Raw genomic sequence first — 16,538 nt, 5'->3', positions numbered from 1 at the left:
ACTGAAAATGTCCAAGAGCCGGGACAAGATATTAGAATATCAGTGAAATTAGTTTATTTTTGTTTAACAAGATATTTATGGCTTTCCTCTTAACTGTTCATTAAGGGAGAACATCAGACATGGAGATTAGTATTAACCAGGGGCTCAAAAACTGAGACCATCTGGGTGACCTTGACTGAGCATCAAGGAGGTAGCCTTTATTTCCCCTTAAAGTTAAATATCTCTGTTCTGTTACTGAGAGCTACACAAATAGGGCTTTCTCTACAGCTGTCTACTTTTCATTAGAGTCTTTTTAAAAAACTAACACCCATCTCTAAACATGTTTCAGCAGACTTTCCACATACCTGCACTTGAACTCGATTCTCCCAGAATACAAAGTACTCTATTCTAGTTAAAGAAAAACCCAACAGTGCACCTCTGGGCAGTTATCAGACTGCAGTAAATCTTTTATTACAAATAATTAAATCTCTCCATAAGGTCTCAAACAGTATCAAACACAATTTCATATCTCTAACACAGAGCAGAGCAGGCATTCAGTACTAGAACCAAGTGAGAAGTGTTAAATTTCAAGCTTCTGATCACATCACGTGGTGACCAAAGCTTACATGTCATTTTCTCACGTTATCCAACTGTGCATCTCACACATCTTGTAGTCTCAGTGGAGACAAAAGTTTCTATTTCATATTCTAAGTGCAGGAAGTTGAGAGAGATAAAATCCAGTGAAAACACATCAATCTCAATTCAACTCAGTCTAAAAAAAAAAAGCAAACTTAAATTAGTTGTTTTGCGGGGACAAAGGGAAAGGAAGGCATGGGGTTAAGAGTCAAAACTGTGATAAAGGCCAGTTGCTATACATGGCATGTTGTAGCTCTGGAAAGTATCTGTTATGTTTTAAAATAAAGTGGCTTTTGTGGATTTTTTTTTCTTTTTCGGTATTGTAAACATGTGCTGTTTAATAGTACCCGAATTTAATTTAACACTTTTTTTTTTTTTTTTTGCAAACAAAACAAAATTTAAAGCCTTTAAGGCAAACAAACCCCTAAGGAAAAAAGCAAGTCATTTGTTATAAAACTGTGAGGATACCCAAGCAAGACCCCACTTAAGATTCGTCAGCATGAACTTGAGAGCTTTTGTCCACTGTTCCTCAGAGTTAAACTGGGTTTTGATGGAATAGGAGCCACCGCTGCCTCCTGTGTCTTCAATCTTGCCTTTCTCCACATCCATCCTGCAAATGAACACAGCAGAACTCATTAGTAACTGAGATCCGAGTTAAGTCAGTTCAGGCAAATGGGCAGGGACTTGATCATGGGACCATTCACGTCATTTTATCTACTAAAGAACTCTTGGCAAGGAATGGTAGTGTATTTTGGATTTGCTTGAAAGCCCAATATCAGGAAGGCTGTCACAAGAGCCTCATTGTCATTGCGGAGTACAGGGACAAGACACACACCCAAACAGATGAGAAGCCTGGAGCAGAGGGTAAGTGACGGTTACAGTACTCCTCACTGTTTTCCTAGGCATTCCTCACTTATGGGGAGAGAAGGGAGGCAGAAGAAGAGAAATGCTTTGTTTTGGGGTGATGGAAGCAGCTCAGCCTTACTGTGTTAACCAAGGTGTCCATCCATCTCTGGGCTCCTACAAAATTTGATCAAAGGAAGCATTCCTGTATATTTCCAAGGGTGTAAGGGAAAAACCTCCCTGAAACTGGAGAGCAGGCTTGAGCTCTGCAGCAAGAAAATCCCCCACACCATCTAAGTCAACATTCTTTTTCTCCAGGGACCAGGTGGTTACATTCTGTCCTGTTTGCAGTGTTGGATCAGTCTCTGCCCATCAGTGTCAATGTCATCTTACTCCATTTTCTGCTTTCCCACTATACGTACTAGTTTTGCCTCCACTCTACTGTCCCTTCAATTCTGCTCACTCTGGTCCTACTCTAGGTTCATTCAGCACCGGGGGATACTGACCTGTAAGGAAGACAAAAACGTGTCTCGCCTTTCTCAACCTCTTCTTTGAACTGCTGCACACAGTCCAGGAAAGCCACCATTGCATGGTCAAACTTGTTGTCCCAGAAAAACCGCAGCCCCCCAGAACAGTACAATGGCAGCTCCTGCCCGAGAAAAGAGAACTGGCTATAGCTGTGGCCCTAACACAGGTTACCGGAGACTGTTCCCAATCCTATCGATCTCTCAAGTCATGTTACGTCTGTATTCCACTGGCAACAGTAACCTTGGGCAAATAACAATGCACCTAAGACTGTTTCACCATCAGTGGAAATGTATTAAACATCTACCGCACAGCGATGCCTTCCCCGTCCTGGTGCACATATTCTGCTCTGATCTGCCCATAGCCCTTCTCAACACTGTAAAAATTTAATTTTCTTTACAGGCCCCAAAGAGCTAATCCTGAACTAGACAGGACACTGAACCAGACATTGGCTCAACATGAGATATCTCAGTCTAAGAAAGAAGCTAAATAATGCCATTATCAAAACTAAACCATTTCGTTAGAAGGTAAAAGGATTCTGTATTCCAGCGAAAATGGACCTTCCTGGGTACCTTAGATTTGTCTGTCAGAGACTCCAGATACGAATGGTTTCCATAGGGAACAAGTCGATACCTAAAATGGAGATGCAGACAGAGATGGAAATAGGACTCCTCCTAAAGTGATTACTGGGATGTTATGACCCAGTGATTTTCAGTCTTCAGCTACCCAAGAACCTCTATTATTATTTCCACTCCTCTCTCACCTCCCCACGGGCTCCATGTTTAAAAGGTTTTGTTTCCCAAACAAACTACATTTATTAGATAATTATCTGGGGGCCTTTTATGGATGCATGTATGTCCTGGTTTAGATTTAGAAACAAAAACTGAAAAACAGCTTTAGGAACACTAGGTTACGGAGACAGGAAGTTGGGGACCACGGCTGTGGTCGTGCAGTTCAAGGACTGCTCAATCATTGGAAAGGGACTGTGGTGAGGGGAAAACCAGAAGCAGACAGTCTCCATGGACAGAATACTCCCAGTTCGTTGGGAGCGAGGGCTCTTGCCATAGTGGACAAGGGTACCAGGTAGGAGATACAGATTATATCACAGACACACCACACGCAGGAAAGGACTACATTTCTTACCTCTGAAATTTCAGACCCATCTTATTGGCCAGGGCATGGAGCAGCAACACTGTCTGGCCCCAAGCAGCGTTAATCTCATTCCATTCCACGGGAACACTGGGCAGGCGACCCAGTCTGAAGTTATTGATTGTGCCAAACTGTCCACTGTGCCTACAGAAGAAGGGCAGGGAAAAATACAGACAGGATTTAAAACTTAGCAAATTCTGAAATTTCCTGCTCTCACCTAAAACCTGGCATAAATCTCTCTCCTTATCTCCAGATTCATATATCCAAGTCCTATTGGTACTTTAAATACATGTCTAAAACGTGAGTCGTCATCTTTCTCCCTGCTGCTCAGACGCCAAAGTAGAAACCTGGGCGTCATCCTTGCATGCTCTCTCTCTCTCAGCTCCCTTCCCCCCAACACCTCCAGGCTCTGTTGATTCTACCTCCTGAACCTCTTAAATCTGTCCACTTCTCTTCAGACTCAATGCTACGACTCTACCCTCTCCTGTTTAGATTCCTACTGGCAGGTTTCCTTACCAACAATCTTGCCCTCTTACCCCAAGTCATTTCTCACATTACAGAAATGCACAAATGCAACTGTACTTATGTCACTTTCCTGACTAAAATGCTTCAGTGGCTCCCACTGCCTTTTGGACAAAGTCCATATCCTTAATGAGGCCTACAAGATCCTTTAGGAATTGGTAACGCTCCAGTTTCATATCCTGTCATTCTCTGCTTCACCCTCAATCTCCAGTCACAATAAGCTCCGTTCAGTTCAGCTGGAGATTACCACTCCCACTTTCCTCTGTTTCTGTGCACATGATGTTCTCTCTGCCAGGAACAACCCCCCTCCTCTGCAGACTTATACTCCGTATCTCAGCTTAAACATCAACTTCCTCTGGGGGAATCGTTCCATGCAGCCTCCTCCAATTGGGTAAATTGCCCTTATGTGTTCTCACAGCACCCAGGGTTCACCGTGACCACACTGTATTACAAGTGCCTGTTACCGAGCCATCTCGCCCAAGCGAAATGTATATTGCTTGCTGTTGCCTTCCTAGTGCTTAGCACAGTGTCACCACACAGTAGATGCTCAAAAGATACCATTTGAAATGGATAAAATGTCAAATCAATGAATAAACAAACGACCCCGGGGGCAAGAAATCAGCACCAGGCAGGTGACCAGATTTTCATGTAGCTGGAGAGCTCCAATCTTTCCCTTTCCTTGGAAGAATGGAAGTCACCAAGCTCTAGAGTTCCAATCCCCTGATTGTGCCTATCCCATCACAAGGAGTGAAAGAAACCTAGATGGGGTGAAAATGACACAGACCCCCATTCCGTGGGAGGTGGGCACCCTGGCGTAGCGGCCAGCAGCTAACGTCCAGGTTGTGGTGCTTCCCAGACGCTCCTCACCCTCCAACCCTCATTACCAAATGTGGAAGGTTGCGTTAAAGACGTTGGTTTTCTTCAGCTTGTCCAGCTGCATCTGGGCATAACGCATCTGGTTTTCTACACTCTTCAGCTCATCATCCAGTTCTAGCTGTTGTCGTTTAAATTCACTATATTCCCTTTGATACCTGTGAACAGCCAAGGTGACCATTAAAGGCTGTTTGGGGCTAAAATTTCTCTCCCACCGCCCCCCTTAATGATTTCTTCTAGTGATTACGGTCACTTCTAGTTACAGCATCTTTTACATTTGGCAAATATCCCACTCAAAGGAACATACTTGCCCTACATGTTTTGCCTGGGAAGGACAGAAATGTCTCAAATTCCAGCTGCCCATATGGAAAACGGGGAGGAAAACAGGACTCTCCCAAACCAGGACCTCTTGGATTTCTGATCTTTTCCAGAAGCAAAGTGAGTTAGTCAATGGTGGTTTCTTCCCTGAATTGGCCATAATTGAGCGTCTATCACTTCCCCTCTACATCCTTATTGACTTTTAAATGGTTAGTATACATCATTTCTAATGGAACTTGTTACACTATCCCATGAAAAAATTAACTTTGTTCAATGTCTTTCACTTCCCCATCCGTAGTTACTGTGGACACTGTCTCCTCCACTAGACAGAGGGTTCTCTCAGGTCAAGAGCACCAATGAAATTTTTGAGCTGGAAAAGAACGTAGGCCAACAGGCTCATCTTTCCAGAGGAGGATGCCGGGTTCAGTGGCTGACTCACCCAAATGAGCCCAGGTCCCTACAGGACAGAGCTGTGACTAGAGGCCTGATTCTCGGCTCTCTATTTAACCAACGCTTTTGCCACTTAATCATGCTGACCCTTCATACGTAATCCTCCCCACCAACCTCTAGAAACAGGGCCTGGAAACAATATGCAGGATCCAGAGCAGACACGCTGCTGAATGACAGCTCACTGCTGTTTACAAACTAATCAGACACATTCAGCTGGAAGCCATTTCCGCTGCTGGAGCCTTGAGGGCAGGAAGATAGAAGAACAGGGTGATCACTCACTGAGCTTCCTCCTGATCCAACCTCTCAGCCTCAGCCTGGACCTTCTCGAGATTTTCTGCCACTATCTGACGGTTCTTTTCCACATCTTCCAGCTCTTGGATCAGCCTCTCCTCCTCTAATGCCAGCTCCTTTAGCTCCATCTGGAGCTGCTCGCTGTCATCTTCATTCATTTGCTCTAAGATTTCCAAGCAGCGTCTGCCAAGGACACAGGCAGGGAATGCTTACCAGAGGGAACCTGTTATTCCTTTTATCTGAGTGGAGCACAGCCCTTGGGTAAGGGCCACGCAGCCCCAGAGCAGGGAGAGCCCTAAGATTCAGAGCTCCATTCCCGGGCCCAGGCTCTGGACGTACTCACTTGTAGTTCTGACACTCATTTTCAGTGACGTTGAGCTGAGTGTCCAGCTGGTCTAAAAGAGTATCTGTGCATTCCTCACACAGTGGGTGATCCACATCTGTCTGGCCTGACATGATGTCGAAAAGGTCCCCAGTGACCTGGAAGTGTGGGAGAGTCAGGGTAGGGCCTACCCCATGCTACCTGCCCAGACACCCCCTCTACCAGCCAGGCCCACTGCCTGACACCCATGAGGCAGACTTGCCTTCAGTCTTCGGCTGAGGTTCTCCATGGTGCCGCCGTCGGATGCCTCCCCGATCAGAGTGAAGCTGTTGGCACTTTCTGTAGACATCATCCTGCAGACAGCCCCCCGCCCACGGGCCACATGAGGGAGCAGAGAGGCCTCCTCCACCTACTGCAGTGCCAGTGGCAGAGACTCTCAAGCACCGGCTGAGGGGCCTCAAGGCACATACCCACTCCTAGCCCGACTGACCTCCCAAGGGTACCTCTCTCCCAAGGGAAGGCCATGCTGGTCTTCCACAGGGACACTCAGCACGAAGGTTGGCCTGGATGGACTAAGGGGGGAGACGGGGCATCAAAAACTGATATGTGTGTGTCTATAGTAGAAAAGGAAGGAGAATCAGGAAAGACCATTTCTTAATATTACTACCCCTTGCCAGCCACCTTCACGTGCATCAATAATTAAGAACCTGAACATCTAACAACATTTGCTATCTTAAAACTTTTCAAGGGCCCATCTCTTTTATTAGTCAATCACGTTCTCAACTTTTCTCAGTTCTTCATCGTGAGAGATATTGTCCCTTCCCACTGTGTGAATGGCTACAGGAAAAACTCCATCAACACTGGAGAGTGATGGGCCAGGTATAAGGGAATATGTCTTTTCTGGAAGAGCCAAAAGGCTACGTGATGATCCATCTTCATCACCTGGCTCCAGGTCTCAATTCTGGGTTTAATTAAAATTCTACTGGCCTTTGGCAAGGAACAGGGGGCTGAGGAGTAGTAGGCACCTGGCTGGGGGGATGAATCTGCGAGAGACACCATCCTGGCGAGTTTCAATAAATGGCTCCTGGGGAGGAAATAAGAGAGCATTAGAATCCTGGCAGCTTAGAGGTGGAGTCCATTTCCCCAGTGGCCTCAGAACTATTTGGCTTTACCCTTGATTGATAACCACAAGACTTGAGAAACCACAGAGACTTAAGAAATGGGTGTTATATAGCCAATCCTTGGATACTTGCTCTAAGAAAGGACCCTTGGTACAGACAAACCCCAAGTCCCATTTGATTTTTTGTGGGGAACAGCGTTTCCTAACTATGCTATACCCTATTATATTTGCATTTACCAGTCAAGGTAGGGGAGAGAATGCCCTAAATCATGGCACAAGGAAAAAGCCAGAGCAGACTGCAATGAAGTTTACCATGGCATAGAACAAAGTAGATACTTTATGTTTTCCATACTTTGATATAATTTATATGTGATCAAAATCTTATGACATTGATCTCTGACAATGACAATTATCACTCATGTTATCACGTTTAAAAAAATTACACACTCTCTAACACTGACAACCCTTTCAAGCTAGTGTAATCACACAACTCAGTGTCCAAACCAAGATACTTTTGAGACTAGAGAGGAGTGGATATTAATAATTAGCTAGGACAACACCAGGTGAACCAGGAATGCCCTGGGATGACCTGTGCATCCAGGTCATCCCATCTCCCACCTATAATGGCTTATAATTCCACTTCAAATAAAGAAGAGCCTCTCTTCACATTTTTGAATGGATGCCTCATTCAGCAACCCTGTGACCTCAGGTGCGACTTCTGTGCCTCCAATGATCCACAGTGGCCTGATCATGCAGAATGTCTCATGTTAACCAGAGATCCAAAACATCTGGGGGTCTAAGAGCACCAAGTACCCTGCAGAAATCCACTTCGCATTCCAGTGTTTTCATACCTCTCCTGAGTTAGCCTCTTCCTCCTGGGTCTCTCCTGGTTTCACCTGGGCTGTGGCAAGTAATGGAGCTAAGAGCAAGGAAAATATCGAAGCTTTCAGAAAGAGTCTTCTCAAAGCAGAAGCATGTATGACAGTATAAGAATCAGAAATATCCTTCACCTTTTTCTTAAAGCACAATTTATACAAAGAAGAATCTGTTGTCTTTTTTCCCTTACACCCATTAAATCGGATTAAGGGATTGTTAAATTTTTTCCAGTATAATGGTATGATTATGTCTTTAAAGACACACCTTACCTTTCAAAAATACTTACTAAAATATTTATGGTATTTATATGTTTGGGATTTGCTTCTAAATAATTTGGGGTGGGAAGGGAATGGATGGGGCTGTAGATGAAAACATGGTTAAATATGGATGGATAATTTTTTTAATTAATTAATTTTTGGCTGTGTTGGGTCTTCGTTGCTGTGCGCGGGCTTTCTCTAGTTGCGGCAAGCGGGGACTATTCTTTGCTGTGGCACACGGGCTTCTCATTGCAGTGGCTTCTCTTGTTGCAGAGCACAGGCTCTAGGCACGTGGGCTTCAGTAGCTGTTGCACGTGGGCTCAGCAGTTGTGGTTCGCAGGCTCTAGAGCGCAGGCTCAGTAGTTGTGGCGCACGGGCTTAGTCGCTCCGTGGCATGTGGGACTTCCCAGACCAGGGCTCGAACCCGTGTTCCCTACATTGGCAGGCGGATCCTTAACCACTGAGCCACCAGGGAAGTCCCTGTATGGATAACTGTTGAAGCTCAGTGATGAGTACACGGGGCTTCATCATAAACTTTGAAGTTTTCCGTAACAAAAGTTAATATCCCCTTTCCCTCAGAATAAGTGGGAAGGAACATGAGAGAACTTTCTGGGAAGATGAAAGCTTTCTACATCACAATGGAGATCTAAGTTACACGAGTGCATACATCTGTCAAAAACATACAGCTAAGGGGAATTCCCTGGCAGTCCAGTGGTTAGGACTCCGTGCTCTCACTGCCAAGGGCCCAGATTCAATCCCTGGTTGGGGAACTAAAATCCCACATCCCACAGGCTGCGTGGCATAGCCAAAAAAAAAAAAGGCTAAGATTTGTAATGTATAAATCTTGACAATTAGGGACTTCCCTGGCAGTCCAGTGGTTAAGACTCTGCACTTCCACTGCAGTGGGCACGGGTTCCAGCCCTGGTTGGGGTACTAACATCCCACATGCTGCATGGCATGGCCAAAACCCAAAAAACTTGACAATTAAAAATTGTCAATTCATGACAATTTACCTTAAAAAAAAGGAAGTAAAGAGCAAAGTAATTGAGTGGAGATGGGAGGTGAATGAAGGTATAGAGAAAACAAGAATGGCAGGATGTAGCTAATTGTTGAAGCTGGATGATGGATACAAGGGAGTTCACTACACTATTCTCTTGACTGCATGTTTGAAATTTTTCATAATAAAGTTTAAAATATATTAAAGAGATAGTTCCCCTCAGAAAATAAAAATCAGGTATTAATAATAATAGTTAATATTTATTGAGTACTTCCCCAGCATATTCTTAAGTACCTATGGTCTTTGTCATATTTGATCCTTACAACTACCTTGAGATCGTTTTACATTTTACAGATAAAGAAAACCAAGAGACCAGGGTCAAGAGACGTGAAGTAACTTGCAAAAAGTCATTCAGCTAGTAAATGACAGGATTTAAAGCTAAGCAGGCTGACTCTAGACCCATGAGCTTATTTTAACTGTCTATTCGGTCTTTTCTTTTTTTCTAGCTTCATCTCACTTCTTGGGACTTTGAGACTCTGTTCCTCTACTTATCAGCTGTTGGCCACTGGGTGAGTCACTTAACCTCTCTAAGCCTCAATTCCTCATGGATAAAATGATAATTTTACTACTACTCCATAGGCGAGTATAACTGTAATACTCCATGGGGGTTAAAAGTAATGCATGTAACGCACTTGGTATATGGCAAGTCCTCAACAATTGCCGTTTATTTTTAAATGTACATATTCCTTTACTCTGAAACAACAGAAGCAGAAAACTAAGGACCTTTCCTTGCTATAGAAAGCTCTCAGAAGCACACAGTGTCAACATTCTTTTATGTTCTCGATAAGAAAACAAGAAGCCAGAGACACTACGCGACTTCTGAGGCTCACAAGGCGTGTCTGTGGCAGGCTATGTGCAGTCTTTAAGACCTTCATCTCCAAAGCTGCCCACTTTCAACGATCTTGACCACCCTCTTTCTAAGGGTCTCGCTGACCTGTGAGCTCCTGGATGGTGACACGGTCCAGGATCTTGAAGCTCGTGTCCAGTTTCAGGGGCTGGCTGCAGCGCTGACACACGAAGCTCACCTGCATGGTGCTGCTGGATGTCTTAGAGCCCTCCATCCCTGCGGCGGTGGAAAGGAGCCGATGTTAAGGGGAATCGGCGGCCTTGAACCCCCGGCCCGGGGCTACCACCAGCCTTACTATTATGGTGAAAGGGTAAAATCTCCGCCCGCACCGTTCCCTGTAGGAGCGGTAGGATACCAGGCAGACCTTCTTCCGGGGTAGCCCCGGCAAAGGCAGTTTACAGTTCAAAGTCAGGGAGGGTCTGCAATAGGGGCCGTGAGGGTTCCCAGGTTCCCTTCTAAGGTAGCGGTTCAGCCCCCGACGCTCTTCATCTCGGGACCCGGAGCCCGCCACCCTGGTCCGGCCTACCGCGGGGGCACTGTGGCCTCGGGTCTGTCCGGGCGCGGGGCCTCCGAGACTGCCATCGCCCAGCCTTCAGCTACTTCCCGATCGGCCAGCGGAGGACTTCCGCCATGACCGGACGTGACGTCACGACGGCTGCAGCTGCTCTGGGAGTCAATCCTGGTCCACTCGCTTCCGTCTGGCTGCCACCTCTAGAGGCTGAACTGGGAATTGCGGCAGGCGTCAGCCGGCGGGCTGATGTTGCGAGGGAAAGTGGAAGGACCGAGTTGGGGGGGAGTCAGGACACTCTCCCGTATTTTAATGCAGTGACTTTTCTTCAGATTTGTCACTTCTGAGCGGAGCCACTTTCATTATTCACTGCTGTGTCAGTTTTTAAAGTTTCTCGTTGGGAGAGCTGGGCGCCCGAGAGAGTGGTAGACACACTTGGAGGGGAAAGTGAGGAGGTAAACTTTATTGTTTCATTTTAGATTTTAAAATTTCAATTATAATTAGGGAAAGCCGAACACTTCAGATATTGAAACGTATTATGAAATTATAAAGCTAAACCATTTTTGTCTTGGTGCAGGACTATCAGTGGAACAGACTAGAGTTCAAAAATAGACCAAGTATACAGGGGGATTTAGTATGTGATAAAGCTAGTATTTCAAATCAGTGGGGAAATAAACTACTTAATAAGTGATGGGTGGGGCCAAAGAGCCATGTAAATGGTGGTGAGTTGAATCTTCTACTTCACTTTTTGAAGTTAGTCACAAATTTCAGTGTCAAAAATGCAATGATTAAAGGTACTAGATGAAAGCATGAGTGAATATTTTTTATAATCTTGAAGTAGAGAAGGTCTGTCTAAGCATGACATGAAAATCAGAAGCTGAAAAGGAAAATACTGAATTGTACTCAAAAATTAAAACTTTCTGAACTATCAAAGACACTGTAAAAAAAAGTTACGAAAGAAAAATATGGAAAATAGTTGCAGCTCATAAGAAAGAAGGTAAATTTTCTTAATATACAGAAGTCTATTCAATCAATAAAAATACCGATAGGCCAGTAATGAAATGGGCAAAGAATATGAAAAAGCTCACAGAAAAACAAATGGTTGATTGAAAAAATTAAAAGATATTTCATTTTACTTGTACTTAAGTCAGTGAAAATCAAACAAGTCAGGCAGCATTTCTCACTTATGAGATTGTAAAGGCTGAACCAGTTGATAACATCGAGTGTTGATGAGCAGTTGGGGAACTCCATGCGTAAACTAGCATAATCTTTTTGGAGGTCAGTTTGGGAATGTCTTTCAAAAATTTAAATGTTCATAGTCTTTGATTCATAAAATTTCTTTCTAGGAATTGTCCTCATAGATATGCAAGTGATCAAATATAGATGTACAAGAAAGTTCACGGCTAAATTTCCTTCAGTAATAGGGATTGTTTAAATGAATTATGGTGGTGTTCATTCAGCAGAATACTATGCAACCATTAGAAAGAATGAAGTAACTTGCTTTTTACTTCGTTCATTTGACTACTTTGAGAATGGTCTGAAGGAGGGCAAGGGTAGAAGCAGGGAGACCAGTTGGGAGGTTTTGCATGAATTGAGGCAAGAGATGATTATCAATTGAAATAAGAAAAGTTATAGGCAGTAAACATGATACGATTCCATTTGTACAGAAAACAACGTAACATATGTGGTATATAACATGACATGTTAAATGTTATGTTATATGAAATGATGTACAGCAAGCAGTGTCCTTCACCGAACAACGGGACAGAGACTTCTACTTCATACAAGTTTGTACTGTGAGATTTTTTTTAACAATAAGCCTATAACTCATTTACAGCAAAATTAAACATTTTACAGAAAGAAAATACAACAATACAGGAAGTTAGGGCAATAGTGTCAGGAAATTACCCATAATCTCACCACACTATAATTTTTATGTTTTCCATTATGATGTTTTTTTCCCTATGTATTTTAACAAGGTTGTATTTATGTTTGTAATCTATGTGCAGTTTTTGTATCCTGCTTTTAAACTTTAACATTACATAATAAATATTTTCCCATGTTGCTATACAGTTTTTGTAATTGTCATTCTCATGACTGCATTACACTGCATCAAGTGCGCTACCTTAATGTGTTTCTTAGTTGCTGGAAATTTCCATTGCTTCCAGTTTTGGTGATTACAATAATGCTGCAGTGAAGAGCTTACTGTTTCCTAATGATAGAACCTCACAACTGGGATTACCGAGTTTGGCTATTTCAGGTCTCTTGATTAACGTTAGCAATTGTTTTCCAAAGTGGTTGCACATAATTATATTGTACCTCCAGTAATGTATGAGAGAGCCTATTTCACGATGCCTTGGCCAGTATTAGATATCATATAGTTGAGGGACGAGGGCAAAAAAATTGCTCTTCCTTGTTATTTTAGTTGATATATCATTGGTTCCTTGTAAATATGGACTCTTTTGTGAAGGTTTTCCTCTTTTGTGAAATTCGTTTGTGTCCTTTGCTTGTTTGTCTATTAGGTTCTTAGTATTTTTCTCAGTATGTTTCATTAATTTGTATGAATGGTCTGTTTAACTAAGGTGTTTTCCAGATGTGCAGACGTTTTATGTTTTTATGAATTCAAATCTGCTTTTTTTTCTTGATGACTTATATTGCTTAGAAAGTTGTTCCCACTTCCAGAAGTGACTTTCCTATTAATATATTAAATGTGTACGATCCTCCTATAATTAGCATCACATGTAATATGTGGGACTAGATTGATTTTCTCCTGGTATTGCTAATTAGAGATGGTCTTTACAACCCTTATTCCTCTCGGATCTTTCAGCATGAGACCCCCTCTAGAGGAGATGGGTGGAATCATCCTCAAAGAATTTTCACTTAGGCCTCGTGTGGCGGATTCATAGTCCCACATTTCTTCCTGTGTGGCTGCCACTAACACCATCTCAGAAAGGCGGGGAGACGTAAAGGGCTTCTGGAGAGGTAGGGCCTATAGAGATGACAACTGTGTGTTTGGAAGTCTGTCTTTGTCATTTACCAACCCTGACCTTGAGCAAGTTATTCAACCACTCTGTACCTTGTTTTCATATTTGTAAAATGAGATTAATAGGGAATTCCCTGGTGGTCCAGTGGTTAGGACTCCGTGCTTCCACTTCAGGAGACATGGGTTCGATCCTTGGTTGGGGAACCAAGATCCCACATGCTGTGCGGCACGGCCAAAGAAAGAAAAAAAAAGAGAAAAGATTAAAATAAGTATAATAGTGTATGTCACATAGGGTAGTGTGATGATTAAATGAACTAATAATATGAAGCACAAAGAGCAATGTCTGGCACGTAGTAAACTCTCCGTGTGCTCTGCTGCTTAGAGAATATATGACCATCAGTATGTGTAGTGCCTGAGGGATTGTGAATAATCAACATATTGTCATCAATTCAACAAATATTTATTGAAGACCTGCTATGTGCCAGTCACTCGTCTAGGTCTGGGAGGATACACTGGTGAGCTGCTCTAATAGTTTATATTCTTGAGGAGAGAATTTGACAATAAACCTATAAACAAATGAATAAGGTGATTTCAGATAATGGTAGGTGTTATGAGTTGAATTACGTTCTCCCAGGAGATGTTGAAGTCCTAACCCCCAGTACCTGTGAGTGGGACCTTGTTTGGAAATAGGGTCTTTGCAGATGATCAAGTTAATGAGGTCATTAAGTCATTAATCCAGTATGACTGGTTGTCCTTATAATAAGGGGCAATTTGGACACAAAGGTGGACATGAACAGAGGGAAGACATGTGAAGAGACACAGGGAGAAGATGGTTGTCTCCAAGCCAAGGAACACCTGAGACTCCCAGGAGCACCCATTTGAATGTTGTGGACATGAATTTAAAATAAGACCAGTCATCAGTGATCATGTTTGATTCATAAGCACCCAGGAATGAATAGTTTGTTAAATGTAGCAGTGCCCTCAGCAATTGTTCACTGAATAAATAAACAAATGAGTGCACATTACATAAAACACTTGGATAAGGGAGGAGAAAGGGAAATAAAAAAGGAATGTGTATCTGTCTTCTTACAACCCTACTTGAAGAAGACAAAATACAATTATTTGAGAACAAAGCCATATTTCAACAAGCAGAAACACATTAAGTTTTCAAGCTGAAGTTATCAATTCTGAAAGAAATGCAGGGTAATGGCACACTTAAAATAGGATGTAGTTAATTTGGGAAAGCATTCCTGAAGTTAAATTCCAGATCAGAGTTGAAAAGTTACTAGGGACAAGTGTAACAGAAAGCAGGGGTAAAAGGCGGAAAACCGTTAGATGTTAATGCACGAGATGGGTAGTATGGGCTATGTTGTATGTGGTCTTGAATAAGTGGAAAAGAACTTTGAGTCTGAAAATGGGGCTGATAATAATTATATAGTTTAAGGTAAGCATGAGGTAAGTTCATGCTAAGCATGAACAGGTAGCTTGTCTGATAATGGCTACTGTTTATCTAGTGCCTGCCTTGTATCCAGGTACTGTACTAGTTCTTTTACATATATGTGATTTCCAGTATTCTTAACAACCCTACAAAATTGCATACTATTTGTTAATAATAATTGAAATTCCATTTTACAGATGAGGGAACTGAGACTCAGCATTTCAGTAATTTTCCCAAGATATCACAGTTAGTAAGGAGCTGAGGTGGGATTTGAAGGCAGGTTTCTCTGATTCCAGAGGCCATAGTCAGTCACACTTCATTTAACTGTGTATTCCCACCACCTCCCTTGCTCTTTTTTTTAAAAAAATAAATTTATTTATTTTTGGCTGCGTTGGGTCTTCGTTGCTGCACACAGGCTTCCTCCAGTTGAAGAGAGCAGGGGCCACTCCTCTTTGCGGTGCGCAGGCCTCTAATTGCGGTGGCTTCTCTTGTTGGGGAGCATGGGCTCTAGGCACGCGGGCTCTGTAGTTGTGGCTCGTGGGCTCTAGAGCGCAGCCTCAGTAGTTGTGGCGCACAGGCTTTGTTGCTCCGTGGCATGTGGGATCTTCCTGGACCAGGGCTTGAACCCGTCTCCCCTGCATTGGCAGGCGGATTCCCAACCACTGCGCCACAGGGAAGTCCCTCCCTTGCTCTTAACACAGAGGTGTGCTCAAGATAAAATGTAAATCAGATGACCTGCCTTTGCACTTAATCCAAATTGTTTCCTAACAACCCTCCCCAGCCCACTCCCACCCCCAACTAACTAACTAGTCTTTCAATTTCTTCAACGGAGACTTCCCTGGTGGTCCAGAAGTTAATACTCCACGCTTCCACTGCAGGAGTCACGGGTTTGACCCCTGGTGGCAGTGCAGCCAATAAATAAATAAATATGCTCTTTAAAAAAATTTCTTCAACTGGACAACCACTTTCCTTCCCCAGGGCATTGCCCTGTGCTGCAACCATACCTTTGAAGGCTCTTTCCCTCACTCTTCCCAAGCTAACCCTTTTACACCCTTTTAGCCTGTCACTTCATCTGAGAGGCCTTTCTTGGCCATTTTAACTAAAATAGACCCCTGGCATTCTCTATGTCAGTCATTTTTCCCCTAACATTTATCAGATTTTGCAATTATGTTGTCAGTTTACTTTCTGGTGTCTTTCCCAAGTATTAAGTCCCAGGAGACCAGAGAACTTGAGTCTTGTTTACCTTTGATTTCCCAAAACTGTGCTGTTCAATACAGGAGCCACTAACCACATATGGTTACTGAGTACTGCAAATGTGGTTCCTCTGAACTGAGATGTGCAAGTAAGTGTAAAATTCATACTGGATTTCAAAGACTTGGTATGAGAAAAGAATGTACAAGATCTCATTAATATTTTTTATATTGATTACATGATGAAATGATAATATTTGGTTAAACTGGGTTAAATATGATTAAAACTAATTTCACCTGTTTCACTTTTTAATGTGGCTGCTAGAAGATTTTAACTTACATAAGTGACACGTT

At 43.1% G+C, this 16,538-nt stretch overlaps 1 protein-coding gene across 2 annotated transcripts; it reads right to left on the bottom strand.

Annotated features, from left to right (window-relative positions):
• Window positions 1–425: 425 nt before the first annotated feature.
• BECN1 (beclin 1) lies at window positions 426–10,711 on the bottom strand. 2 transcript variants are annotated; one of them, XM_082678634.1, is made up of 13 exons: window positions 10,592–10,711; window positions 10,153–10,281; window positions 7,880–7,947; window positions 6,934–6,992; window positions 6,171–6,261; window positions 5,930–6,066; window positions 5,575–5,769; window positions 4,539–4,685; window positions 3,127–3,276; window positions 2,556–2,616; window positions 1,965–2,107; window positions 1,084–1,225; window positions 426–751 (listed from the first exon to the last, which is right to left on the bottom strand). In XM_082678634.1, exons 2-13 carry the CDS (start codon window positions 10,277–10,279, stop codon window positions 737–739), a joined length of 1,335 nt encoding a protein of 444 aa, XP_082534760.1. In that variant the 5' UTR covers window positions 10,280–10,281; window positions 10,592–10,711; the 3' UTR covers window positions 426–736. The 2 variants fall into 2 exon arrangements, with proteins under 2 accessions (XP_082534760.1, XP_082534759.1); XM_082678633.1 differs by having other exon boundaries at window positions 426–1,225.
• Window positions 10,712–16,538: the final 5,827 nt, after the last annotated feature.

The sequence above is a fragment of the Grampus griseus genome (genome assembly GCF_964374135.1).
Source record: "Grampus griseus genome assembly, chromosome: 20".
NCBI lineage: Eukaryota > Metazoa > Chordata > Mammalia > Artiodactyla > Delphinidae > Grampus > Grampus griseus.
This window is presented reverse-complemented; position numbering and strand designations above follow the sequence as displayed.